This window comes from Penicillium antarcticum (assembly GCF_028974205.1).
Source record: "Penicillium antarcticum strain IBT 31339 chromosome Unknown utg000004l_segment0_segment0, whole genome shotgun sequence".
Lineage (NCBI taxonomy): Eukaryota > Fungi > Ascomycota > Eurotiomycetes > Eurotiales > Aspergillaceae > Penicillium > Penicillium antarcticum.
The window spans coordinates 1,214,211-1,239,633 of NW_026695302.1; the positions used below are offsets into that span (position 1 = coordinate 1,214,211).

Here is a 25,423-nt window from a genome sequence, read left to right on the forward strand (position 1 = left end):
GCTATAGTGGTTCATAACATGGGGAAAGAAGACATTGGCATCAAATTGACATAAGCGCTAAGCGGATATACATATTTATGACGAATTCAAACTTGCATAACTAAGTGAGACACACAAGCATTAAATGATACCCGAAGTACCTCGTAAATGCATAAATGTCATTCATGGACACCAGCATAAGTCTATAGATCAGAGATAACCCTCACCGCCCGGACAAGGCCGGCAAAAAAAGATTCACCGCAGATCACCTTAAACAATATTGAAACCGCCAGTTCAACCTTGACCCCAAGAAACCAAAATGTCGCTTTCAAAAAGCGAGTCCGACGTGATTCTCAACCGGGCAAATGTCGCTTTATCCCGCAGTCAAAGACTCGTAGCTTCTTGGCTCCCACAACAATCCAGCGATGAACTAGCAAATACGAAAACGGATGAGGAACTACAACGAGAGGAAGATGAGATCTTCACTGCTGTGCCGGAGACGTGAGTTCAAACTGAAATTCACTTGTCGTCGCTGTTTACTAAAAAGAAGATATAGACTCGGCGTCGGAGCCCCCTCCCCCAAAAAGCAGCCGACGGAAGCTGGAACCGGACCGAGCTGGACTCGAATGATAAACTGCGCAAACAACTCCTCGGCAAGAATTATGATCGTGTTATGAAGGCGAAGGCTGCGCAGAAGGCTGCTGTTCCTGGTTCGACAACCACGGCTGGATCTGTGGCAGGGAACAACACCGGTGCTGCTACTGGTGCCGCGGATGAAGATGACGAGGATGACGATGAAGATGGACGATCCGCTATGATTGGCAAAAAGAAGAATATGAGAGGTCCTGGGGCTGGTGCTGGCCCTGTGCGGAAGAAGAAGAAGGGTGGGATTGTTGTTGAGGATGTTTTTGCTAGTCCTGCTGCCGATGCTGGTGCTGAGGATACAACGCGGACTGCTGAAGAGGAGAGTGTGCCTTTAGAGCCTGCATCTGCGCCTGCGCCTGCGCGCTCGAAGGGGAGAAAGAAGGCGACCAGTTATCTGGATGAACTTCTAGCTGAGCGTGCGAAGAAGAGAAAGAAGAGGTGAATTGCCTGCATTGGATTGAAAAAAACTGTGAGCGCACTTGCGCGCGCACCTCTCTTATCTTTGAAAAGCGTCGAGATGGTGAACAGAGTCGCGGAATCGGACAATAGCGTTGATATCAAATCATCCGCTATAAGCAACAACGGCATCCACCACCCCCCAGGACACTTCCATGGTCCATCTTCTCTCAGTAGACAAGGAAACGTTTCCCTCGGCATCTCATCTGCACTACAAATAGACATACAAGATACCCAAATTCAAACAAAGCAGCACGTCCAGATCATCCAATTGGTATAACCTATCTGCGTATATTAAATACAATATAAATCCAATCTTTCGTTCCACATACCTCAAGAAATTCAGATTATTTTTGTTTGCTCCGCCCAACCCAAGGATATATGTGATATGTTGTATGAACGGAGGAGCGGATCCATCGTCCTTAGGGCCAGGTGCTAGCTTTGACTTGGACCCCAGTGATTAAATATCCATGGCGAGTAAAGGAAAACAGAAAAGGAACTGGGACATCTACAGGTGCGATTAAAACCAAAGACCGAAAATTTGAGGACTCTCCGTATCTCATATCTCCAGATAAGTCTGAGATACGGAGGAAGTCCTCACTCTGGTTAATGATACATATGCAGTTCAAGTGGAGAAGTGAGAGGAAAGTAAAAGGGAACTGGAAGAGAAGTGAAAAGAGCAAGTCTGCTCCGGGGATATAGACCTGGTTAAATAATGATATCTTGGATATAGAAGCTTGATGTGGGTATTTTCCTTAAAGTAGTGTAGATTTTATTCCAATCGTTTCCGCTTGCGGTCGTCGGCCATGGCCTGCTGATCCTCGTCTGGTGTTTCAGCGGTATCGGCAGGATTGAGCAGCGAGTGGACGTTGCTTGCCATGCTGGAACGGCGTGTTGCAGGCAGGGATGACCCATGAGGGAATCTTGAGTTTCCGAGCGTCCAGCCGTTGTCAACACCAAGCATGGATGGGGATGGTTCGGCTGTCGGTGGAGTGGCATGGCGGGACTGTTCTTGAAGGCGGCGTGGTGCACCCATTTCGTATTGGGCGAGGACATCACGGACCTGCTGGTCACTGCCTCCATGTGGTGATGGGGGCCAGGGTCCACTGGGAGGGTTTCCAGGAGGATAGGGAGAGACACCTGCTGAGGGTGGCCAGCCGTGTTGTCGTATATCCGCAGAGGTATGGCGGCGAGCTAAGCTAGGTCCTGGGGATGTGGAGACCGAGAGAGGATGGGGTTGAGGTTGTTGCGGCGGTGCGACTGGGGGTTGTGGCCGAGCGTATGTTGATGCGGAGGTAGGCCCGCCAATTGAGCCATAGCGGCGAGGGGATACTGAGAGATGCGGGGGAACGGGTGGACGGATCATGCTGTTGGGTCTAGCGTTGTGGTCCATCATGGACTGGCGACGGGAGTCGTCCTGGGGCATTTGGCGCGGGGACAATGGTGGACCGGTTTCCGCCATGTTGGCGAAGTATGGTTGCCGAGGAGGCATGAGGCCCTCGTGGGGAGTATCGAGGGCGCGAACGGTTTCAAGGTGCTTCTCGACTTCTCTTTGCATGTTCGAGACGTCCCGATACAGAGGACTTTCCCTGTCGGGCACGACAGCTTGAAGGAATCGTGAAATAGAATGCGTCCACTATGATCAGATTAGCAAACACGCCACCTGCGCAAATTCGAGCAAACATACATGATAGCACTTTGTCAGGCTTTCAGTCATAGCCTGACATCTCGAATTTAGCGCCATATTGCCCTCCTCCGCCCGGGACAGACGAGCATGCATGTCGAACAAGGTGTGCTCGAGGTTCATGAATCTAGCTTCGGTGGCATCTGGAGCGGGCTCGGCAGGTGTGCCAGGTTGCGAAGCAGCCGCCTTGTGTCCGGGGAACGAGTCGCGATGGATCAGGGCGTGTCTCGATGCTCGGCGCTTGATCTCCCGTAGACCAGCTAGGTCGCCTCTCTTGAAATTCCCATTGCCGTGCTTAAACTCCCACAGCGCAGAGTCAGGAGATCCGGTGTGGAATACATCGCTCACTATAGGAAGATCAGTAATCGCGCAATCGAAGCTCGCGTATAGAGGACCTACCCTTGTGAAATCCGTACATATTCAGCTGTCGAACGAATGAGGAGATATTGGTGTGCTTGAAGTAGGATCTGCGACTGTCAGCGAAAAGCCAGCGAAACCAGCGACAAGGACAGCACTCACGCGAGCACTTTCGAGAATTCTGATGTTGGCGACATGACGAAGCTGTCGTTCGTGTTCGACCACGAGATGAGATGCTGGATGCTGGGGTCTTCTAACATGCTGTTTGGAGGGTTAGCGACGCCGGAGCAAGCGCAAGGCCAACAACGTACTTGTACAGCTTGTGGATGAAAGCAGTCTGGACAACTTTCGGTTGCTGAGCTGCAGCTGCAGCGCCGATGGCCGGGTTTGGAGGATTGAGAGAATTGCCATCGCCATTGTTCATGGCGCGGTCGTCGGGACTGCCATGCGCGCCCGCAGGCGAAGGAGGGGTGATGTCCATCGCGCCTGGGTGGCCGGACGACGACAGCACAGGAATGTTTCTTGTCCTGCCGTCCGGAACCCCGGCGAAAGTAATTCGGGACGAGGGGTCGGCGAGACGACTCATATCGAAGGGATGAACGGATGCACCGGGGGACGCGCTCGTGCCGAAGGAACGTGGGAAAGGTGGATTATCCCGATATCAACGTCCACTAGTCTCTGTCATCGTGCCCGTGAATCCGTGAATATCCAAAGGTCGAGGTTTGAGCCTCGAAGTGTCAAGAAGATGAGGCGGGGAACCGGTGAAAATGCGTGACAATTGGATCTCAGAACGGAAGACGCCACGGAGGTGGAGAAAAGGGGTGATTACTATACTGCTTGGATATTCAGGAGAGGCATATATTGCACTATTGTACTGTTAGTCTATTGGGCTGGATACTTTTCCCTCTTACCATCAATTTTAACTAATTCTAGAAGGTAATGCCCTATACACTAGCCCTGGCGCCGGTTCATCACATTCCTTTCGTCACATCTGCCGGATGCCTCCAAAATATCTATACCTTGCATTGATGAAATAGCTAGGTCTCCCGATCTCATCTCGAAGGTATTTACAGCAGTATCGCCTACGTATACTTAAAAGAAACCTAATCTATCAAAATAGTTGACTTCTAACCCTTTTATAGGCCATGCTTGACCATTTTTGAACGAGGTTTTTGAGGGTCTAAAGCTTGCCCTTAGAGCGCGGTACCTGACTACTAGGTTATTTCTATAGCTAGCTTAGGTTGATCTGTATTATCATTCATACCAATATAGTAACGCAAAGGGAAAAGGTCAACTAGACAGTTATTATTGTCTCTAGAGGTTGAAGTTGAACAACCGTATGAAGCACAGCTCCGGATATCTTAGTGCTATATATCTATCACCATGCCACTATATATGCTCAATCTACTCAGCGTCTTGATGTTGCTGAGCTCTGTGGGCTGCTCTCATAGACTCGAGAGTTTCCTCTGGACCCCGTGAAAGCGCACCGGAAGGCTTCCAATCTTCATCAAAGCACCACACCAGAATTCTTTCAGACGTAGCATATAAAAAAAATCCATCACCGGCCCATATGCCATAAACCGTATCTGGTTGTCTCAGAACAGACAGCCGGGGTACGGGAGTGATTTCATATGACAGAGTCTCCGAGAAGCTGGGATTCATCAAGCGTGTACGCCCAATGCCAGCATAATGGTGTTTGTCGGCTTGGTACGGTGTAAAGTATACCAAGCCCTGGTCAAACCATGCAATATTCATACTCTGGAGATATCCTGGCAGGATTGGCATGCGATGTACTGCTATTTGGTCGTCGTTTGTAAGTGAAAGGTAGAGACAAGGGCAGGATTCTGCATCATAAGGGTAAAATCTCAGAGAAATTTGGCCTTGGGATACTTTGAAATTCTCTTCGGGTCGGGGTCGTTCGTATTCATCATCTCGAAAAGGAAGCTGTTCGTAGCGGGACAATGTATTGACAAATGAATCTCCGTCAACAGTATACTTCTCAACCTGCAGGTAATGGCCTGCTCGGTTTAGAACAGCTGTAGGAGCATTCCTGTCGCGGAGGCACACGATAGATACTTGATCGTCACTTTTGTGTAGAGATGCCGAACAGATACGTCCCTCGACTATGATTGTACGAGTAACGCCAGTGGCGAAGCAGAAATGAAGGATTTTGTCCTCATAGCTCACCATCACTTTGACTCCATGCACCAGGAAGTGATTGAATTGCAAGGAGGTAAGGCGGAAAGACTTGTGAACTCCGGTCATAATCTCCCAGATATGACAAATCCTATATTGTCAGAATACCAGAGTCTCATCCTGTGTGCAATCGAGTGGCTTCAGGTTAAGCACTTACCCTCGCAAAGATATCGCCGCGACCAAAGTATCGGATACGCGGGCAGCACGTAAGTTCTCCCGATTCTCCGTGGTAAATTGTCTTCTTTCGCCAGTTCTTAAATGCACAAGACATATAGAGGTTTCAGCTGTCGTCATGTCAACCCGGGCAAGATTTCCATTAGCATAGGAAATTTGGTCCCCGTTCAGATCCTGAAGATTTGGGGAGACCGATAGTTGGGCCGTAGTGACAGGTCGCCCTTGTTCAGCTCTGATTCTTCTCTTGAACCTTTTGATGATATGCTCGTCGGATACAGTATCCAAGACGGGTTGTTCGCTGGCTGTTGCATTCAAGTATGCGGTTTGCAGCAACGCCGGGGAGGACAATTTTTCGTTCCATGATTTGCACACCTCTATGATGTTAGCAGAATGACATATAAATCCACACAAGCTAGTTGTCAACAAACATACTCTTCTTAGTACAAAAATATCGCTCAATTCCAAGCCTGTTACGACAATATCCCTAAGCTCTGTAGGCAAGGATCCCCAAATATCCTTTTGGAACTTCAGAGGATCCAAAAAGTCTTTCGCTTCTCGCAGCTCACTGTTGGATAGGCTCTGGAGGATCGCATTCATTCTACGTTAAGTCAGTGGCTAAATATAGTCGTCGGCTAAGTAAACCAACATACGCCTGTAGCCGATCCGAATGACTGAGAGCTTTGAAGTCAGCCGAAACAGCCTTGGCACCAGGAGTTAACTCCATCGTCGTGGCTGATGAGATTTTGATGGTGATAGTGAGGCGAAGTTGAAGGCTGGTAGGTGAAGAAGATAGGTCTAACGTGGGGTCAAGAATAATAGACACGGACAAGGTGAGTCGCATCTAAGTATTGCCTGAACAACGATTGAGTGTCCGTGAGGGGTAGATGAGGTAGATATATACTATCAGATTGTATTAAAGTGAAGTATATTTGATTTAAAGACATAATGATAGTATAGTAAACCATAGTAAAATGGTAGTGGGGCAAAGTTGAAGTTAGGCATATGGGAGGAAATACTTTAGAAGCAATACAGACTGATTGTCAGCAAACCTCACACGCCGTTCTAGACAAAAATATATAAGAGGAAGAAGCCAACGCTAGAGAGTTGTGCGAAATGGCCAGGGACTATCAGTAGCATGGAACACAATAGCATAGCGATGCGAGTATAGATCCCGAGCTATGCGAGTACTATGAACTCTGGACACGAAAGTCAAGAGCCGTGCTTCGCACAGCTCTATACATCTTGTACTACAGAAATACTACAAAATGAACCAAAACCAAAACTCACACAACCCATCCGATTAGGAACTGATATAGGTCATAGAAACACTCAAGAATACAGTGACAAAAGAAAATAAATGACACAGGAACCAAGCAGCAAAGCCACATCAAGATATCTTAAGATGAGCATCGCAACAGTTCGATTTGGTTTCGCGACGAAAGAGCCTCGCATTAAATGCCACCCCATCTACTCTAAAATGCAAACAAAATGGAATCAAAGGGTTGCTTAGATTCCCAGGGTGAACTCGACACCGACGTCGATCTCACGGGCCATCTTGACGACCTTGGAGAACTGGACGGACTTCTCGGCGGCGTTCTGGAGGTCCTCGATGGAGAAGATCTTCAGGCCGGACTCATTGATCAGCTTGTGGGCCTGCTCCATGTTGGTACCCTGCAGACGGGCGACAATGGGGGTACGGAGACCCATCTCCTGGACGACGTTGATCAGACCCTGGGCGATGGCGTCGCAACGGACGATACCACCGAAGATGTTGACAAAGACGGCGGAGACCTTGGGGTCGCTGGTGATCAGCTCGAAGGCGCTCTTGATGGCCTGGGGAGTGGCACCACCGCCGACATCGAGGAAGTTAGCGGGGGAGCCGCCGTTGAGCTTGATGATATCCATGGTGGCCATGGCGAGACCAGCACCGTTGACTGATACACGTTAGAATGAGATCTTCATTTGATTCAAGGATGCTTACCGAGACAGCCGATGTCACCATCGAGCTTGATGAAGTTGAGACCGTGCTCAGCGGCCTTGACCTCATCAGCATCCTCCTGGGAAACGTCGCGCCACGAGAAAGCCTCCTTCTGACGGAACTCGGCGTTGTCGTCGAATCCGAGCTTGGCGTCCATGGCGAGGACCTGGTGGTCAGAGGTCTCGGACAGGGGGTTGATCTCGAGCTGGGTAGCATCGCGCTCCATGAAGCACTTGTAGAGGTTCTGGATGGTGGACTTGGCCTCCTCGATGCACTGCTCAGAGAAGCCGAGGTCGGTAGCGATGGTGCGGGCGATCTCGTCGGTGACACCAACGTGGATGTCGATGGGGGTGGTCATGATGGCATCGGGGCTCTCCTTGGCGACAGCCTCGATATCCATACCACCCTGGGAGGAGGAAACGATGACGGGGCCACGGGTAGTGCGGTCCAGGAGGACAGCGAGGTAGAATTCGCGGCGGGCGAACTTGCGCTCACAAATGTAGACCGAGTTACAGATACGGCCGGCGGCGCCGGTCTGCTTGGTGACGAGCTTGTGGCCGATCATCTGGCTGGCGAACATCTTGGCCTCGGTAGGACTGGAAGGTATCCATCAGCTTCGCTGCGTTCGCTTGGTCGATTGTTGAAACTCACGAGTAGATCACACGGACACCACCTTTGAGACCGTTGTCGAAAGAACCCTTACCACGACCACCGGCGAGAACCTGGGCCTTGATGACAAGGTCATCGTTACCTGGGAGTTATTTTCAGCAAACGCGTTCGCAAGGAGGAACTTGGGATAATTTACCGATGGACTTGGCGATAGCCTCGGCCTCTTCAGCAGTGTTGGCGACCTCACCCTTGGGGACACCGACACCGTACTAGATCTTTTATCAGCGGACTTGATTTTTTTGGAGCGACCGAAGGGGGAACGCGATCCACCTACCGACTTGAGGAGACGGGCGGACAGGTATTCGTGGATGGAAAGGTTACGCTTCTGAACAGCAAGTCTGCTCTGAACGGAAGGCGCCTATGCAAAGTCAGTATATCAGTATAATCAACATGAAGCCGGGCGCGGCCCGATTACAACAACTCACCGTCGCAGCTCTGTAAGCGGCGGCAATGGGTCTACCGCGGGCGAAGTTGAACATGATGAAGGTGAAAAGAGAGGAGAGGAGAGGTGGTTTAGGGAGATCAAGATAGCCCAAGATTGAGTAGGGGAGAACAGCTTTCTTTTTCTCGGGATGACATTGCGTCGCGGTAAAACCGGGTGTCGCAGCCAACCACAGGCCGTCCCTTGCTGAGTCATCGGGACAACGCGAATATCACGGAACCCTGGCTTGTCGAGTCGGTACTTGGAGTCTTCGGCTTCTTTATATCGGCTAGTATACGGATTATAATACATTGTATTGGATAACTAGTACTTCTCGGGTCGTTTCCTACTTGCGTGCGCCCTTTTTGACCTTCCACAGTTTGAACATGTTAGTCATGACCCGACCAAACAGTCCCGACCATGCCCAGCCTCCCGAAAGGAGCCAAATCACCCAGCTAGCATGTCCCTCCCAGATCCAGGCTTTTCGGCCTTGAGCCCAGGGCAGCCATCTCCAGGGGGCAGATCCATACAGCAATTGAGTAACCACGCTGCGCGCATAGGCAGCATGCGGCATGGCATCTTTCTGGCTATGCTTCACCCGTTGCTCATACTCGGCTTCAATCGAGGTATACAGGGAGTTCGGCTTCAAGGTGCGGTCGACGCGTGCGATTCGCGACTGAACACCTCCGGTCACTACGGTGGTGACATGAACACTGTTGCCTCGGTTAGAAAGGAAGTTTCAGTTTCGGGAATGCGTATACGAACCCCAATGGAGCTAGCTCCACGCGAAGTGTGTCACTGAATGAGTGCAGTGCTGCTTTGGATGCGTTGTAGACGGAACCAAATACATATGGCATAATCTAGAAGTGTTAGCGGGATAACCTACAACCTTGAATGCAGTCAATAATTACTCCGGCAATAGAGCCAACCTGAACAATAGTGCCCTTTGCCTTGATGAGCAACGGCAGGAAGGTCTGGCACATGGTGATGACGGCGAAGAGGTTGGTCTCAAACACTGAGCGAGCCTCAGAAAGCTCTACTTCCATGGCCGGGACGGTATAGTCTGCGGCAATCAGTATATCTTCAAACCCATAGCTTAATTTACATACTCCGACCACTGGTTGATGTTAGCCACAAGCGCTGAAATAGCACCATAAGATTTTACTCACGCATTGTTAACAAGGTAATCGAGACCCTTGTCACCGAGTCTCTTCTCGACATCTGCAAAGCATGTCTTCACATTCTCCGGGTCATCAACCGTCAAGCTTAGGGTTTCGATGCCAAACTCGGCTAGATCGGACAGGGAGCTGGCATCACGAGCTGTGGCTAGTACGCGCAGTCCATTGCGATGGAATTCACGCGCGAGGGAGTTTCCTATGCCACCAGGGGAACATCTGAAGTAGATGTCAGAGGCAGTCGTTGGTATCTGGGGCGAGTCACTTACCCTGTGATCAGCACCGATCTGCGCTTGTCTTTTGCTCCCGGCATGTCTGCAGTAGTAGATATTATCACAATAGTAATTGAATTGATTGCAAGGAAAGAATAGGTTGCATTGGAAGCTATCTAGTAGACAAGTTGCTCCATTCTGAGGTGGAGACCGAACCAAAGTTGCCTCGGTTTTCATGTTCACAGGCGGGCCCTAAGCCCTCATTTCCTATTCTGGGTTTATACTATAAATGTGGCTTGAAGACCAATGGAAGTCGGTAGCTTGGTATATTAGAGTCAGCACACTAATTTTGAACGGGTTAACATCCCGTAGATCTGCCTATGCAGGGCTTGGTTATTATATTACTTGTTATAGTAGTTGACTGACCGATCTCCCTTCATGGCATACCAATCACAACCGCGTCATGGTAGATCGTCAAGATTGGCACTTCGTAAACTTTCTTCAGTAATGTAGATCTTCTTCTGATATCAATCCTATACATACATAGCGAACTGCAATATGCACATTGATGATGTAGATGTATGTACCCCTTTGTCGGGTGGATGCAAGGCACCCGAGCCAGAAACAGATCCATTCTTTAGATATAGACTATGGAAACAGAATTGAGCAATACATTCTACCCTAATTCTTTCCCCGATATACAAGATCAAGTCAATAAAGGATCGGAAACATTTACTCGAAGTAGACGGGGACGTGCCGAATCCCGGAAGTGGACTGGACGAATGACGTTGCATAGGCGGACAACCTGTAACCCGCTATAGCCAAAGCGTCCCCTCATGACGCTCATTTCATATTATTTCCTTGACATCCTTTGCCCAGTCCCGCTAATACATCAGATCAGTATCAGCCATTGGATCGCCTTATATTCTCCAGCAGGATCCAGCCCAAGAACTGGTAGGATTCTTGCATCGGGTCCCACATTAATGCGTGTCGATCAGTCTGTTCACGCCCTGAGGTACTTTGATCGGCCGCTATTTAAGAAGGGAGCTGTGCCTTGACCGTGCGTGTTTTCCCTGCTGGCTTCTTAATTTTCCGCCTTACAGCCCTGTGTACAGAGTACCCCAGGTCCCACTATCCTTCATGGTCTGCCCGGTCTAGTTCAGGAACACCAGTTACCCCAGACAAGAAGGTGGCGAGACCCGCCACGCTTCTATTCAATTTGCCCCTGGTCACGAACCCTCTCAAGATAAGTCATGGATGACTATCTGAATGTCCCTCGACATATGAGAAGTCCCGGGGATGATGGCTATCGAACCCCCACAATAGAAGATGCCGAGCGGGTTCTCTCCGATCATGGCGTTGAAGATAGTCCCGGCAGCCAAGTGCGCGAAGTCCATTCAACAGCTTTGCAAGAAGTCCTGCATAGAGCGACGTCGCGAGCTGCCGAGAAATCAAAAACAGAGGGTAATAAAGAGGCAGCTGCTTGTTGCGAGCACAATGGTTTGGGAGTTACTGTCAAGAAGAAGCCTCCAAGCCGACTTGGATGGAAGAAACGAATTCGCCATGTCACTTGGGCATACTTTACATTGACTATGGCGACGGGTGGATTGGCCAATGTCTTCTACAACGGTATGTTCACATCTATAGGATTGATTCAAGTCATTCAATGTCCACATCCACTAACAATACCAGTCCCATTCCGCTTCAAAGGCCTAGATACGATCGGAGTCGTCGTCTTCCTTATTAATATCGCCCTCTATCTCCTAGTCTGGGGCCTGCTCCTTCTCCGCTTCTACTGTTTCCCCTATACATTCAGGGCATCCCTGATGCATCCCACAGAATCCCTCTTCGTCCCAGCAGCAATGGTCTCCTTCGGCACAATCCTAATCAACATATCTCAATACGGCCCTCCACATGCAGGTCCTTGGCTGATGCGCGCAGTCGAGGTTTTATTCTGGATTGACGCTGCTCTCGCCGTCATGTTTTCCGCTGGTATCTACCTGCTACTTTGGTCAACGCAGACCTTCACCATCGCCCAGATGACTCCAATTTGGATCTTTCCAGCTTACCCCATGCTCATCATCGGTCCGCATGCTGGTGTCTTGAGTTCCACGTTGGATCCGTCGGCTGCGCTTCAGGTTATTGTTGGTGGTGCTACTATTCAGGGTGTTGGATTCTTGGTCTCGTTGATGGTTTACTCGGCATTCATTTACCGGTTGATGACGCAGAAGCTTCCTAGGGAGAACCTTCGTCCCGGTATGTTCGTTTCAGTTGGTCCTAGTGGGTTTACGGTGGCGGGTATTGTCAACATGGCCTCTGCTGCGAAGAGGGCGTTCCCTTCCGATTTCATGGGGAATGGTGCTCTCGCTGCTGATGTTATGAAAGTTGTGGTTAACTTTTCATCCTTGTGGCTATGGGGGTATGTACTATTCTTCCCTCCTTTCCCTCGTCTATACTGACTGTTCTATCTAGACTGGCCATTTTCTTCTTCATAATCGCCGGTGCGGCCCACTGGTCCGCCATCGGACCCAAGCGCTTGGACTTTTCCATGACGTGGTTCTCATTTGTTTTCCCAAACACTGCATTGATCACCGCGACATTTGCTATCGGTGATGCATTTTCCTGCAAAGCCATCAACATCGTCGGATGTGTGGCCATATTGCCCCTTCTTTTGATCTACTTCTTCGTGTGCTATATGATGATTCGGGCCATTATCATGAAACAAATCATGTGGCCCCAAAAGGGTGAAGATAGGGATGAAGGTGGTTTCGAAATTCTCCAGATCAAGTCTGTTGCAGATGCGGATGGGGATACCAGTGAGGAGAGTCCGGCATGAGCGTAGATGGGACGTTCTTTCTTTCTTTCTTTTTCGGTTTTCTTAAAATTTGTGAATATTGAGTCTGCTTGTATCTTTTGGCAAGTCATTTACCCTGATTTACATAGCGTGATATACATATTTTGCATCTATGAATGAAGGATGTACATTTTTCTCAATTGCCAATTTATTTGTCTCTTCGATGCTCAACTATGACATACTCCATGGAACCAGTAACCCCGTTTTCAACATCCAATAACATAAAGCGTGCGACTTATCCACGATCGCTCAATTATTGTCCTTTATTTGTACTTTTATCCGAACATTGTTGAACCATCACACGGGCCGTTGATTATATAAACAGCTCTGGTAGTTCAGTGGTAGAATACTACTCTTCCAAAGTAGTGGCGGGGGTTCGATTCCCTCCCAGTGCATCGCTTTTTTGTGTCCTTCGAGACCCCTTTTTTGTTTTGCTTTATATATATATATTATCTATCATTTTTTTTTTTTTTTTTTTTTTGGTATATTTCCGATCATGGTTTTATTTAGGCTACCTATATCAACTCGCATTAATTGTAGAAGAAATACATACACGGAATGACATTATGCGACCGTGTCAATACGGATGTATAACCCTATGGTAAGTTCATACGACCATCATTTTCTAGGAAACAGGTTGAAAAGCAGACTGATATCATTTCCTTGGTATTACCAGGTGGCTAACCAGCAAAATCTACACAGTGATAGAGTCAAAAACAGCAACAAAAATTGTACACTGAGATGAGATGGTGGGCGCAAAAATTCATGGACTCGCCGGGAATTGAACCCGGGACCTCTCGCACTCTACAGGTCAATAGAATTGAACATGCGAAGCGAGCATCATACCCCTAGACCACAAGCCCGTGTTATTGGAATGTTGAGCACTCGCTTGATTGTTGAAATTATAGATCATAATCAGAATCTGAATTTTTTTAAGGTTGACTTTTTTTATACTGGCGGAAGGCGCAAACTAACTATGTTTAATTAAATAGTACCTTTCAAATGAACGAATATAGCTCTTAACTGAGAAACAAGACTAATCAATTAATTGTGCTTTACCTTTTATATCTGCTGCGAGCTAGCTCTTGCTCACGCCCGTCAGTGGGCGGAAGATCAATAGACCGAACTAGCTTAGCCCTAACTCTAGGCATTACACGACAGGAGATAGATATTATTGGGTGTCTAGTGCATTTCCTGGCTCATATAGCTGACGGTTGACTGTATGAAAACTCAGTATGGGAGAGGAAAATGTCATAGGTATAGTGATCTCCCTAATATATATATATCTTGTAGTATTGTAAAGCTATGTATACGTGGCACACAATGAATCAATGCCTGACAAAGGATTGAACCTAATTTCAATTGACTATTTCTCCAAGGTATTCTATATTTTCCGCCCATATCGCGTCAGAAATGTGAGATATCGGCTTTGATGTGTTTGATTCACCTCTCTACTCACCTATACAAGAAGCAGCTAAGCTGCAGAAAGTCTACTGTGCTTTGGTGATAAAATCCCCCCCTTAGAAGAGAAATAGTAACACTGAGTTACCCCAGACGCTCCCTAGGAGCTATTTCACCCGTGGCCGTCCGTCGTTCTCCCACCTGTGTACCACCAAGTCTCGCAATCTCAGCCACCACCAGATGAACCTATAGTCACCATGCCATTGCTGATCGAGACCAAAATCGCTTAACAAAAAACGATTGAAGGTAAGCCTTGATTCCCTGTAATCAGATATATATTAATGATCGACCCAGACCTAGGCAGGAACCACGAAGGTTATTTTGAACTGTTACCTCTCAGTATTAAATGACTCATCTGAAAGAAGTGTATATTTTAAAGAATCAACTACAAATTACACAGTGGAGGAGGGCAAAAAAAGCGTGCATTGGTGACTAATCGTACATGCGGGTATATTGAAATAGAAGGCCAAATGGCCGAATTCACTCTTCCTTTCCTCAGTCCTCCATGCGATCAGACTGATCCAACCTATCCCCACGAACCGAGGGAGTCGCGGGACCCCTCAGGACCAAACGTGTGAGAGGAGGTGTGGGTGTTCCGGGCTCCTCTCGCTTCAGAGGAAGGTGCTCAGTTGGCACAGGGGGCACCTCAGGCACGGCAGCCTTAGCAGTTCTCGGGGTCTTGGGTCGACCCGACTGTCGGCGAGAAGTGGCTCCCTTGGACTTAGGGGTGGACAGTGGACGCGCGGGAGGCGTAGAGGGCAAAGGGGGAGTGGGGGTCTTGGAAGCCCGCGAGCGAAGGCGGGTTGCCGTGAGGAGGTCGTCAGATGGGGTTATGTCCCCGAGGTTTCCAGTCTTTCGACGCGAGATACGAGGCTTAGGAAGTTCTGCCGCCGTGTAGCTCGTTGTGCGGATATCAGATGGGATGATAAGCTTTGAGAGCTCATGCGTTGCCACAGAACAGCTGACACGAGGCAGGTCATCCCCACCAGACCTGCGGTCAGAGGCTGCAAGCTTATTAGAGGATGCGACTGTGGGACTCAAAAATCCTCGCTGCTTAGACGGGCCGGCCATGGTGCTTTCCAGATCCGCCACACTGGTAGAGGACCACCACTTTGGGTCATAAGAGTAAGCAGCACCGGGCCCATTTTCATCGTTCAAGCCAGCCAGGTGAGCGAGAACACCAGTGTACAGAGCACGTTGACTGTATCCTCCCTCAAGAACGCTGATGATACGACCGTTCACGCCAAGATCTTTCTCCTGGGCCATGCGAACAATGTCGGCGGTGAATCTGGCGTAGAACTCAGTAGGTACTTTTTTGGACTTGCGGTTTAAAGTTTCATTCTCCCATTGACTCGCATCAAAGCCAGCTGAGATGAAAATGGCACCATTGGGTGGACGACCTCCGGAGTCTTTGACAACTTGCTTTGAGAATCGACGCAAAAAAGAGCGAGTTTTGGCAATCAATACCGAATATTTGGTTTCGTACAGTTCCCAAAAATCTGATTCGCTATCCCACTCGTCCAAGTGGACATTCCAGATGGACCTGTCGGCCGTTTCAATGCAAGTGCTAGCCCCGGTCGTCTTCGCAAGATTGCCATCCTCGCAAGGGAAGGATTCAATATCGTGAAGACTGAGATAGCTGATCGGTGTTGCTTGGTATGGTGAAAGAGGCGGAGGTCCTCTTCTCCTGCTGTCGTGGGCTGCCGACTTTTTCGATTTGTGCTCTTGCTGCCGGGTGCAGTGGTTCCAGACAATGTCCTGAGAACCATCTCCATGGTGCAGGTCAAAGTCAATAATCGCAGCATGGGTGAGTCCGTAGTTGATGACTGCGTGGGAGATTCCGACATGAACATTATTGATCCAGCAGAACCCAGAAGGCCAATCCGAGGTACAGTGATGACCAGGGGGTCTAATACAGACGAAAGCTCGCTCCACCGGACCTGGTCCAAGGACTGCATCGACGCCATCGCAGACGCCGCCCAATGCACCTTGAATTGCATTCAAAGACTCAGGTCCGAGGTAGAGATCACCAGAGTGTAGTTCATCGCCCATTGGGACAACCCTGTCATTTTGAACGGTGAAAGATCGGGCAAGTTCGTCGCCAGCCATGGCAAGTTTCGACTCGGCACGATTGCAAATATCCTTGAATTCGGACATCCACGAGAAACCATGTACTTCTGTAACAGTTGGACTCTGGATAGATAATTTGCGATCTGTCTTGCGGATGTTGAAAGGTACAGGCAGTGTAGGGACATCGAGTTCTGGATTGGGAGCATATCGTCCTCCCTCATATCGTTGACCGAGGCGAACATATGCTGCAGCGATACCAAGAGCACTGGAGCGAAGCCGCTCTGGTCTTTCCATGATAGTTTGTAAATACTGTTCTGGCCATCCGAGGCGAGAGAAGAGGTGCCCATAGCATGCGTCATGGACCAGTGCGATTGTTTTGGTCGGGATGTCAGTGGATTGGTGCAAGGCCCATTCTTGGGCAAACAGATCTGCCGCAATAGACGTAGCCGTTGGAGCAGGTGGCTCCATGCTGGGATCAAAGGTAAGTGCCTGTGGGAGCATGTTGGGTGGTGAGGTGGTCACAGGCGACACCGCGAGATTGACCGAACTGCGGCGAGGGGTTTGCGGAGCCGACGATGAGGTCTTGAGAGGCTGTGAGACTGCGCGCAGAGAAGCAGCCGATTTGCGCTTCAGTAGTGGCGGAACAGGATTAGGTTTGCGGTGTTCCTCTTGACGAGGGACAGCATCAGTAGAGATAAAGCTTGCACTTGTAATTTGCGACGTCTGGGGGGTTTGCGCGAGCGAGACATTTTGGGCAGACAAGACAGGCGAGGTTGGCAACGGGGTGGTAATGGCAGTCGCGAGAGTCATGCGATTCAGTCCGTCTATCAAATCACAATGGAATTCTATTGAGGCTCCATTGTTGACCCCATCTCCGAATGGAGGCGGGTCCCTGGGCGGGTCCATACTGAGACGCGCCAACGGTAGATCCCAGTCCCTGCAGATATGGTCAGGTAAGATGAGACGATAGGAGGTAAAGAAACAAGGCGGAAGCTACGCGACTAGAAGATACGCAAGATCGAAGACGCGGTTGAAGAGAGGAAGAAAGGGAGTGGGGGAGATTCACATGTTTTGGTTCAGATGCGGTAGGAAGTCAGCCGATCGCTGAACTACATTCTTCAACGGCTGCGAGTTCAGATGTCTTACACGGTTATGTGGCCCTTATGCACGCTTTAGAGGCTGCTAGAATGTTCTCACTACAGTGTTTAGTACCACACGAATATGCAAATCAAAACAAATATCAACACGAAGCTCAGCATGAAGCTCAGCATGAAGCCTAGGACGAAGATCGGCACGACAATACGTACATTATCAATAGATCTGATCAACCTAATTACCCCGTTCATCGGTTGTGTCTAATCGCCCGATCCAATCATCGTTTGAATAACAATAGCCCCTACAAATATAAGATCAGGACAAACAACGAAAAATCACCAAATGGGATTGAACCACAACTCCATTTTGTCTGTAAAACACTAGATAATAGTAGTAAACAAAATAAACAAGAATAGAAGCCAATTAAAGCCTCATATAAGTCATAACACCGGAAAAACGCCATACCCCCAAGGCCTTGGAACCCCATTATCCAGACCCAACAAAGAACCAAACACCAAAGCTGGAAGAAAAGGAAACCCAACTCTCAAATCTCAATGAGATCGCAACCCCCGCCATTGATACCACTGAAACCAACGACGCCCAAAAGAAGCCTTCTCATCCATGGAATCCTGAGACCGGCGCCGGGTCTTGTTATCTTCCTTGCGTGTCTGCTTCTCGGACTTGAAGCCCTTTGTAGCATGGCTATTGCAGAAGCAGTGCATGTGGACTGTTTCAATGCTCACGCCTGGGCAGCTGTTGCGTTTGTAGCCGGCGCATACGCTTTGACCGGCGTCTTCTTCGCATTGGCACCAGTCGTAAAATGTGAAGTATTGGCGGCACATTGTGAGGCTGTACTTTTTTATTGGGTTTTGTTGTTTGCGTATTGTTTCCCACGACGTGTTTCCACGAAATGTAGATGTAGATATAGATATAGACGTTGTATGGAAATATCGGATCTTTCGGAGTGTGAGCGTGATGTTGAGTGAGTTCGAAATGCGAGTCGAATAGCTCGACTATGCAGTCAAAGATGTAGATGTGGATGGGTGGATGCCAATGCAAATATCATATATTGACAATGGCTGTAGTTCGGTGATATTTCGGGATTGACCTGTCAATGGAAAGCAGGGAGAGGGAGGTGATGTAGTATGGAATAAATGGGATGAGATGAGTATGGCTCGTATTCAGTCCAGCTGAGTAGAGATGAGTAGACAAGAAATGATGGGGAAGGTGTACAGGAAAGGCGAGAGGTGAGAGGTAAGCTTAAGTTCTAGATCGGATCTAACCTATGTAACCCGGATGTGGACTGTCATGATGAGTGAACTCAGGCCGTGAATGGAACCATGGCTATTGATTGGACTGACGTCAAAGAATCCCTTATTTCTTCCTTTTTATTTCCCCCAAACTACTACGGGGGCCATGCAGAAGGCTGCATCTAACCCCATCCGTCGACCAATAGGTTACATCTGACACAGCGAACCAGGTCGTATTTTGGAGCGGCGCGAATTTTCTGGCACTATTTTTGAAAGGGAATTAGGCATCTCATTTAACAGTGCTGCTTGGCAAGCGCTTTGATGGGGCTGTTAATGTAATGAAAATGGCCCAGTGTCTTGGCCGACAATGCAGGCTACGAAGCAGGACTGGAAAAACAAAATAGTAGGCGCCTGTTGTTTCAACAGGTTCGACAAGGCAAGGCCCGCAAAAACCTATCAAACTATAAAAATAGAGAGCTCAGTTTGAAACTCACGCCCTGAAAGGCTGAGATGAACTCCGCCTGGTGCCGGGGCTCCGTAAGGTCTCCATAGGGCGACTTCTGCGAGTTTGCAGGTCAGTGATTGGATCTCTACCTGTCAGACTTGCCGCCAGGATCCCGGGATAGCCTGCCGTGTTAGCGCCCAATGGTGAAGTTACAGCATCGGCACAGGGTTTGACATTCCTAGCATCGCATGGTCAGATCGGATGATCTGATGATCTCACCGAGCGGATCGAAGATGCAAACGGAAAAAGAGAAGAGATCTGTGGCGGTGGTCAGACGGAAAGATCACGTGGGGCGGCCATCCCCGATATGATGCCTGAGGCGGCAACAATTATATGCCAGAGCTCCGGAATTTATGACCAAGTCGCATACACTCCCAAGTGGACACCCAAATACACAAACAAACCCTCTACACAGAACCAAGCACACCTCCACCCCAAACACTCCACAACACAACACAACCACTTAACTCCCACCTGAAATGCCAACCGAACTCCCAATGGCAACACCAGCCCGAACAACAACCCTCCTGACAAATCTAAGCGCAGTAACAGCCCGCATCAGCGCAGCAACAAGCAAAGCACCAAACCCCACCAAAAAAACAAGACTAGTCGCAGTCAGCAAGCTCAAACCAGCCTCAGACGCCCTAGCCCTACACACAGCACCAGCGCCAATCTCGCAAACCCACTTCGGCGAAAACTACATCCAAGAACTGCTCGAGAAATCACGGCTCCTGCCACCAACCATAAAATGGCATTTCATCGGCGGATTGCAGAGTAATAAGTGTGTCATGCTTGCGCGGGATGTGCGGGGTCTGTGGGCCGTTGAGAGTGTCGATAGTGAGAAGAAGGCTGGGTTGTTGGATAAAGGGTGGAAGGATCGGGATGTTGCCGCTGTGGGGGGGCAGCATGATAATTCTGATGGGGAGGGGAGTGAAGATGGTAGACTGCGCGTCTATGTGCAGGTCAATACATCCGGCGAAGAGAATAAAGCAGGCATCGAACCTTCTTCCGCTGCCGGATTGTGTGCGTTTATTCGGGAGAAGTGTCCCCGTTTGAAATTGCAGGGTCTTATGACTATTGGGGCGATTGCGAGATCGCGCGATACGACGCCTGAGAATGAGAATGAGGATTTTGTTTGTTTGAGGGAGACTAGGGATCGCATTGTGGCGGTGCTTGGGTTGACGGGCGCTGAGGCGGAGTTGGAGCTTAGTATGGGGATGAGTTCTGATTTTGAGGGTGCTATTGCTCTTGGGAGTGATCAGGTTCGGGTTGGGACTACTATCTTTGGGGATCGGCCGCCTAAGGCTGAGGCTAGGGTTGTTTGAGGTTGAACTGGGGTTATGAGATATGATTTTTCTTATTCTTTGCATGACAAAAGGAGCATTAAACGTGTGGGTATTTGGTCCTTCCAGGTTGTTTCTGTACCGTTTACTCAATCCAGTGGGGTTTGCAGTGGAAGGATTATACAAGAAGAACGAGCTTTAATTAAGAACGCTCGCTAGTATTTGACTGGTGAATCCAATTAGAGATATACATGAATAGCTCGATTGCAGCCGCAGATGCAAATGCATTAGTCGAACTCGCCCCCTCTTATTCCCTGCGCCAACCGCTGCTCTATCTGTCTCACAAGTGACTGCGGGACCTGTTCTTGAGTAGCACGGATCGTGACACGATACATCTGGGATAGAGTTAGCAAAATGGTATACTCGGTTAAGGATCATCAAAGAAATATTAGTACATACCGACTTCTCATAGTTAGGCTCAAGGCGCAACAAGCAACCCGTCTTACCACCCTCAAATTGGAAGACCGAACACCCGACAATGTTCTGAGAGTTTGGATCGACGCCGTCTAGAATCTTGAACGAGAATCCCTCGACAATCCGACGAGTAAACGCCTCGTTGACAGACTTGTTTTTGCCGGTTAGACCAAAGGTCTTCTGGGACTCTAGCGGGGCACCGCCAATCTGGCGCCATCGCTTGAAAAATTCTTCGGCTGACAATGCTGAAGATTCCATGTAACGATGCATCAAGACAGGCAGCTGGAGTGTGTAGGCCTGCAGTGCACCGGCCAGGTATGAGATACGAATAGTAGGCGCATCTGTGAATGGACCGTGGGCAGTACAGAACAGAGTCAGCTGTGTCTGTCCAGAAGCTGCCACTGTTGGCTCTGGCAGGTTCTTGGTGTCGACCTTTAGGTTGGGAGAAGCCGGGTTGTCGACTGTTGTCGTGAGAGATCCAATGGGGTATGTGGACTTGTTTGAGATGTATAGCTTTACTACACCCATAGGACCACGGTACTCTGACCGCAGTCCGACTTGGATCTGCGCATCTTCAAAAAGAACACCCTCGCGGGAGAAGAACAGACGGTTGTAGCCAATGTCCCATTCGGGGGTCAGATGAGCGGCACTGGCCATGTTTGGTGCTGGGCCCGAAGGACCGCTGAGATCCAGGCCTGCCAAGTCACCTGATGCACTTGCACCATTTGGAGTGGTGGGGGTACCATTGGACCCAGTACGCGTACCATGCACGATGGTTGTGAAGGTGCGCTTGAGTCCAGTGTTCTGTGCCAGGAGCATTTCCTGTTTGTCGGCATTGGCATCCTTGCCACCGATAACCCAGGCCTTCCTTTCACTAGCACCGGCTGTCTTCTGGTGCAGCCGAGAGAGTAGAATGGAAGCCCGCTCTGAGAAGGGAGGCATCTCGTCGCAGACTGTTCGGAGGAGATCATCAGTGGGAAGAGTCGCCAGCGACAGGTATTCAAATGCTCGCTGTTGTAGTTCAGAATCGGGTGAGTGGCTGTACAGGCGGAAGATTTGCAAGAGCTGAGGTTTGATCTCGGGGAACAGGTTCACAAACTTGACAAATGACGACAGGATCATGGCCCGCGCGTTGTCAGAGCTGGAGAACATCTTGGCCTGCAGGGCCAGGAACTGCTCAATAGGGCTTGAGCCTGCATTTTCGGCGATGAGGTGACCAAACTCGCCCAAGACGTAACAGCCAATCTTCACCAAACTTTCGTGGCAATCACTCTTCATATAGGTTAGGAGAGTGTGTGCTGCATAGGCTTGTAATTCTTCGTTGTTGGTCACGATTTGAATCACTCGCTGCCACACTTCATCGTTGACGTGTTCACCTGCCAATGAAAGCAGCTTCAATGTCATATCAATGTACCACTGTGCATCGGAGGCGTATTTCTCAGTAAGAATGGCAACCTTCAACACCATTTCCTCTCGAATTGCGTAGTCTGCAGTCTGCAAGTATCGCAAGAGTTCGTTGACAATCGGGCCGGCATTAGTGGTATCACACATGCTGTACAACAGATCTAATCCTTTACGTCGGACACTGATGTCACGGTCTCGCAGCGAGCCCAAGATAATGTTCTGATGCTTTTTAATCGGGTCAAGTGTTTCAGCTCGAGCAGCAAAGTGACTCAAAGCGTCTAGACCGAGGTATCGCACGTTGGTTTCGCGAGACTGGATGTACTTGCCCAGGCGGGAAGAGATCTGTAGCATAAGATTGTGCTCAGAGTCGAGGTGGATGAGGAGGTTGATGGCTTCGAAGAGAATAGCATTCTGAGCATTGTTCTGCTGGACATTCTTAGGTGTTTCCATTGCAGCTTGCATCATCTGAGATAGAGACTCTCGGATGATCTGGCGAACATGACTGTCCTCTATTATAGCAGGTGAGCAACTGAGCAAAAGTAGCATATCGACTGGTCTTACCTGATGGGGGATAGTATTGCAAGAGGCGCAGGAACTTGACCTGGATCCATGGGCATGGAACACGGTAGTAGAGGTAATCTGGGGCAATATCATTATCAACCACGATCCTCTTCAACCGCTGCGCAGCCTTGACATAAGAGCCCTTGTATTCCTCCGGCATGTCCTGCGCCAGAGCCATAACCAAAGAGGTAACAGACAGAGTCACACCCATGTCAGGGTCATCCATAATGGAAATAATTCTCTCGGCCCATTCATTCCGAACAATACCGGGATACTTGCGGTACAACCGCAGCAACGTTAAAGCAGCTTTCTTCTTAACAAAGGCTTTGGAAGTCCTAGAAAAAGTCAATAACCAACCCAATCCAAACCTCAAGACAGAACTCACGGCGAAATCAAGAGCCTGTGGACCTCAGACCCAAGCGCCTCTCCCAACTCCTTTCCACCGACATTAGCAACAGCATGCAAAGCCAAGCAGTTGTTCAATTCATGATGATCAAGCAGATCCTTCCGGATACTGTTAACAACAAGATGAAGCAATTCATGCTCCTCGTGTAAGAACAACGTAACAGCCAAGTACCCAATCTGCTTCTCAGAGTACTTAGTCGACGAAATCAAGTTGACAGCCTCAAGATGACCGAAATCAACATCATAGCCCTGGATGTAGACATAGAGCAATTTGCACACGTATTTCTTCTTCTGGTAGCCGTTCAAATTGCCCGACTTGAATTTCTGTCGGATATTGGCCAACTCCTTGTTCACGCGCTTTTCTTCCAGTTCGCGCGCTCGGGCGTTGCGCAGATCCGCGATGAACTGGACTAGTCCTCGCATTGACGACATGTTTGCGATTGCGATTGCCGGTTGTGCTTGTTTAATGTAGATTTATACCGTCTTGGTATGTATTCACGGGGTCGAAACGAGGAACCGTGATCAGACGGTATGGCGGGGTTCAGTTCGAGGGTCGCCCTCGCATGCCACAGCCACGCGGGATTATCGCCTCAGGGGGTTCGCGATCGGAGGCTCAACGTCACACAATCATGTCCCAGTTATGAAGGCAGTTCAGCTATTGGGCATTGGCCATGCAGGAGATATGGGAGGGAACCGGACGGGCTCGTTGGAGCTGCGTGGAAAACAGGGGGTTGAGGTTATGGGAGGGTTCCTGAGATGCTGGTCAGCCACTGCGACCCGGAGCATCGGAGTTAAGGGACAACAACGTACAAGACGACCAGATTAATGACGCCAGGAGAAAACAGAGCGGCAGAGGTGTTGAGTCCCCATAAACTTGTCTTTCCTGGGTCACTTCCGCTGTCGATCACGGTTCCGCTGTGGCGGTGTCGGAAGAATGTTTGGGCGGTGGCTGTGCTATTTACTTTATAGTCCCTGACTATTGTACCTTAGCTACCTATGTAGTAGGGATGCTGTACACAGTATTGTGAGGTTCACTCAACTGCCCTTGTCCATCCGAAATTCCCAAAGAACAAGCTTTATGAGGCTCGAAATGTACCTATTTTAAGCACGATCCTATTTTAAAACCACCCAATCCATTTAAATCTCATCTAGAAGCCCCAAAAGAAATAAAGCTTTAATGCTACAGTCTCTACAAATGTGGTTACCAAGAAATAAAATCGAATAAAAGAATTAATCTCATTCATATCTCATTCATATGAAACCCAAAGCAAACCATATGTATGCCCGAACCCAAGACTCCACCAATCCCGCCAGAGCAGAGAAAGGAAAATGCAACTCAATGAAGACCCATCAAGCAATAAGAAGCACGCAACCTAAGACCCATACAAATGGAATCATCTAAGGGCGGGTGGTGAAGTCAACCTCAAGGGCAGACTCGATACCAGCAGCCTTCTCACAGGTGCAGGAAGCTAAAGAAACCAAGTTAGCCAATCGATCTCTCATTATAAATATCATTACGATAATGATACAGAAAAAGACATACCCTGAGGACGACTACCGCAAGCACAAGTCTCACCAGAGATAGCCGAGTTCTCACTAGTGGAGCGCTCACAGGTGCACTGGCCAGCGGGGCGGGCGCCTATTCGTCAACATTAGTATAAACTTCTGCAGGAAATACAGGTAACAAGGGAGACATACGGCATGAGCAGCGGGGACCCGAGACGGCATTCTCGGAGGAAGCTTTGCTGCAGCTGCAGTGGAGAGCGCTCTGCTGACCACAGGAGCACTTGGCCTGAGCGGCGCAGACACAGCTGCCGTCCTGGGTGGTCTTGCAGCAAGTAGTGGCGGGGTGGACCATTTTGGCGGTTGGTAGTGATGGATTTGCAAAGGCGCAAGGTTGTAAGAGTTAAAGTATTGTTGAAAGGAGTATATTTGAGAGATCTGGGGCTTTGAAATGATGAGAAAGGGAGAAGGAGACGCGTTCTGCTTTTCTTTTATTTATACTTGCTGAAACCTGCTGGATGCGTCAGAGTATCGATGATGATTGCCAATATGTAGGCTCTGATTGGCTAGACCGTATAAAGTCACGTGGTCATGGATCATCTTCTGAAGGCA

The 25,423-nt window shown here is 49.2% G+C and overlaps 11 protein-coding genes across 11 annotated transcripts; 3 read left to right on the forward strand and 8 right to left on the reverse strand.

Annotated features, from left to right (window-relative positions):
* Positions 1-298: 298 nt before the first annotated feature.
* Positions 299-1,066, forward strand: N7508_004442 (DUF3245 domain-containing protein; the record flags this gene model as incomplete). Its single annotated transcript, XM_058462508.1, has 2 exons — positions 299-480; positions 550-1,066. The coding sequence occupies 2 exons, from the start codon at positions 299-301 to the stop codon at positions 1,064-1,066; spliced, it is 699 nt and encodes a 232-aa protein (XP_058321133.1).
* A 786-nt stretch (positions 1,067-1,852) lies between these two features.
* N7508_004443 (heat shock factor family protein) lies at positions 1,853-3,707 on the reverse strand (the record flags this gene model as incomplete). Its single annotated transcript, XM_058462509.1, has 5 exons — positions 1,853-2,716; positions 2,768-3,111; positions 3,164-3,231; positions 3,284-3,382; positions 3,433-3,707. The coding sequence occupies 5 exons, from the start codon at positions 3,705-3,707 to the stop codon at positions 1,853-1,855; spliced, it is 1,650 nt and encodes a 549-aa protein (XP_058321134.1).
* Positions 3,708-4,525: 818 nt separating this feature from the next.
* On the reverse strand, positions 4,526-6,215 carry N7508_004444 (F-box domain protein; the record flags this gene model as incomplete). Its single annotated transcript, XM_058462510.1, has 4 exons — positions 4,526-5,408; positions 5,475-5,863; positions 5,924-6,089; positions 6,142-6,215. The coding sequence occupies 4 exons, from the start codon at positions 6,213-6,215 to the stop codon at positions 4,526-4,528; spliced, it is 1,512 nt and encodes a 503-aa protein (XP_058321135.1).
* A 782-nt stretch (positions 6,216-6,997) lies between these two features.
* N7508_004445 (succinate--CoA ligase (GDP-forming) subunit beta) lies at positions 6,998-8,617 on the reverse strand (the record flags this gene model as incomplete). The annotated part of the gene is made up of 6 exons (XM_058462511.1): positions 6,998-7,425; positions 7,473-8,065; positions 8,121-8,220; positions 8,275-8,347; positions 8,413-8,496; positions 8,564-8,617. 6 exons carry the CDS (start codon positions 8,615-8,617, stop codon positions 6,998-7,000), a joined length of 1,332 nt encoding a protein of 443 aa, XP_058321136.1.
* Positions 8,618-8,905: 288 nt separating this feature from the next.
* Positions 8,906-10,047, reverse strand: N7508_004446 (SDR family oxidoreductase; the record flags this gene model as incomplete). The annotated part of the gene is made up of 6 exons (XM_058462512.1): positions 8,906-9,272; positions 9,325-9,419; positions 9,471-9,622; positions 9,669-9,676; positions 9,729-9,953; positions 10,004-10,047. 6 exons carry the CDS (start codon positions 10,045-10,047, stop codon positions 8,906-8,908), a joined length of 891 nt encoding a protein of 296 aa, XP_058321137.1.
* Positions 10,048-11,199: 1,152 nt separating this feature from the next.
* On the forward strand, positions 11,200-12,782 carry N7508_004447 (tellurite-resistance/dicarboxylate transporter family protein; the record flags this gene model as incomplete). The annotated part of the gene is made up of 3 exons (XM_058462513.1): positions 11,200-11,575; positions 11,639-12,365; positions 12,419-12,782. The coding sequence occupies 3 exons, from the start codon at positions 11,200-11,202 to the stop codon at positions 12,780-12,782; spliced, it is 1,467 nt and encodes a 488-aa protein (XP_058321138.1).
* Positions 12,783-14,756: 1,974 nt separating this feature from the next.
* N7508_004448 (histone deacetylase hosB) lies at positions 14,757-17,237 on the reverse strand (the record flags this gene model as incomplete). The annotated part of the gene is made up of 1 exon (XM_058462514.1): positions 14,757-17,237. The coding sequence occupies one exon, from the start codon at positions 17,235-17,237 to the stop codon at positions 14,757-14,759; it is 2,481 nt and encodes an 826-aa protein (XP_058321139.1).
* Positions 17,238-17,977: 740 nt separating this feature from the next.
* N7508_004449 (uncharacterized protein) lies at positions 17,978-18,268 on the reverse strand (the record flags this gene model as incomplete). The annotated part of the gene is made up of 1 exon (XM_058462515.1): positions 17,978-18,268. One exon carries the CDS (start codon positions 18,266-18,268, stop codon positions 17,978-17,980), a length of 291 nt encoding a protein of 96 aa, XP_058321140.1.
* A 1,410-nt stretch (positions 18,269-19,678) lies between these two features.
* Positions 19,679-20,506, forward strand: N7508_004450 (YggS family pyridoxal phosphate enzyme; the record flags this gene model as incomplete). The annotated part of the gene is made up of 1 exon (XM_058462516.1): positions 19,679-20,506. The coding sequence occupies one exon, from the start codon at positions 19,679-19,681 to the stop codon at positions 20,504-20,506; it is 828 nt and encodes a 275-aa protein (XP_058321141.1).
* A 245-nt stretch (positions 20,507-20,751) lies between these two features.
* On the reverse strand, positions 20,752-23,740 carry N7508_004451 (AP-2 complex subunit alpha; the record flags this gene model as incomplete). The annotated part of the gene is made up of 4 exons (XM_058462517.1): positions 20,752-20,859; positions 20,924-22,851; positions 22,904-23,238; positions 23,289-23,740. The coding sequence occupies 4 exons, from the start codon at positions 23,738-23,740 to the stop codon at positions 20,752-20,754; spliced, it is 2,823 nt and encodes a 940-aa protein (XP_058321142.1).
* A 966-nt stretch (positions 23,741-24,706) lies between these two features.
* N7508_004452 (putative copper resistance protein Crd2) lies at positions 24,707-25,166 on the reverse strand (the record flags this gene model as incomplete). The annotated part of the gene is made up of 3 exons (XM_058462518.1): positions 24,707-24,777; positions 24,852-24,947; positions 25,007-25,166. The coding sequence occupies 3 exons, from the start codon at positions 25,164-25,166 to the stop codon at positions 24,707-24,709; spliced, it is 327 nt and encodes a 108-aa protein (XP_058321143.1).
* Positions 25,167-25,423: the final 257 nt, after the last annotated feature.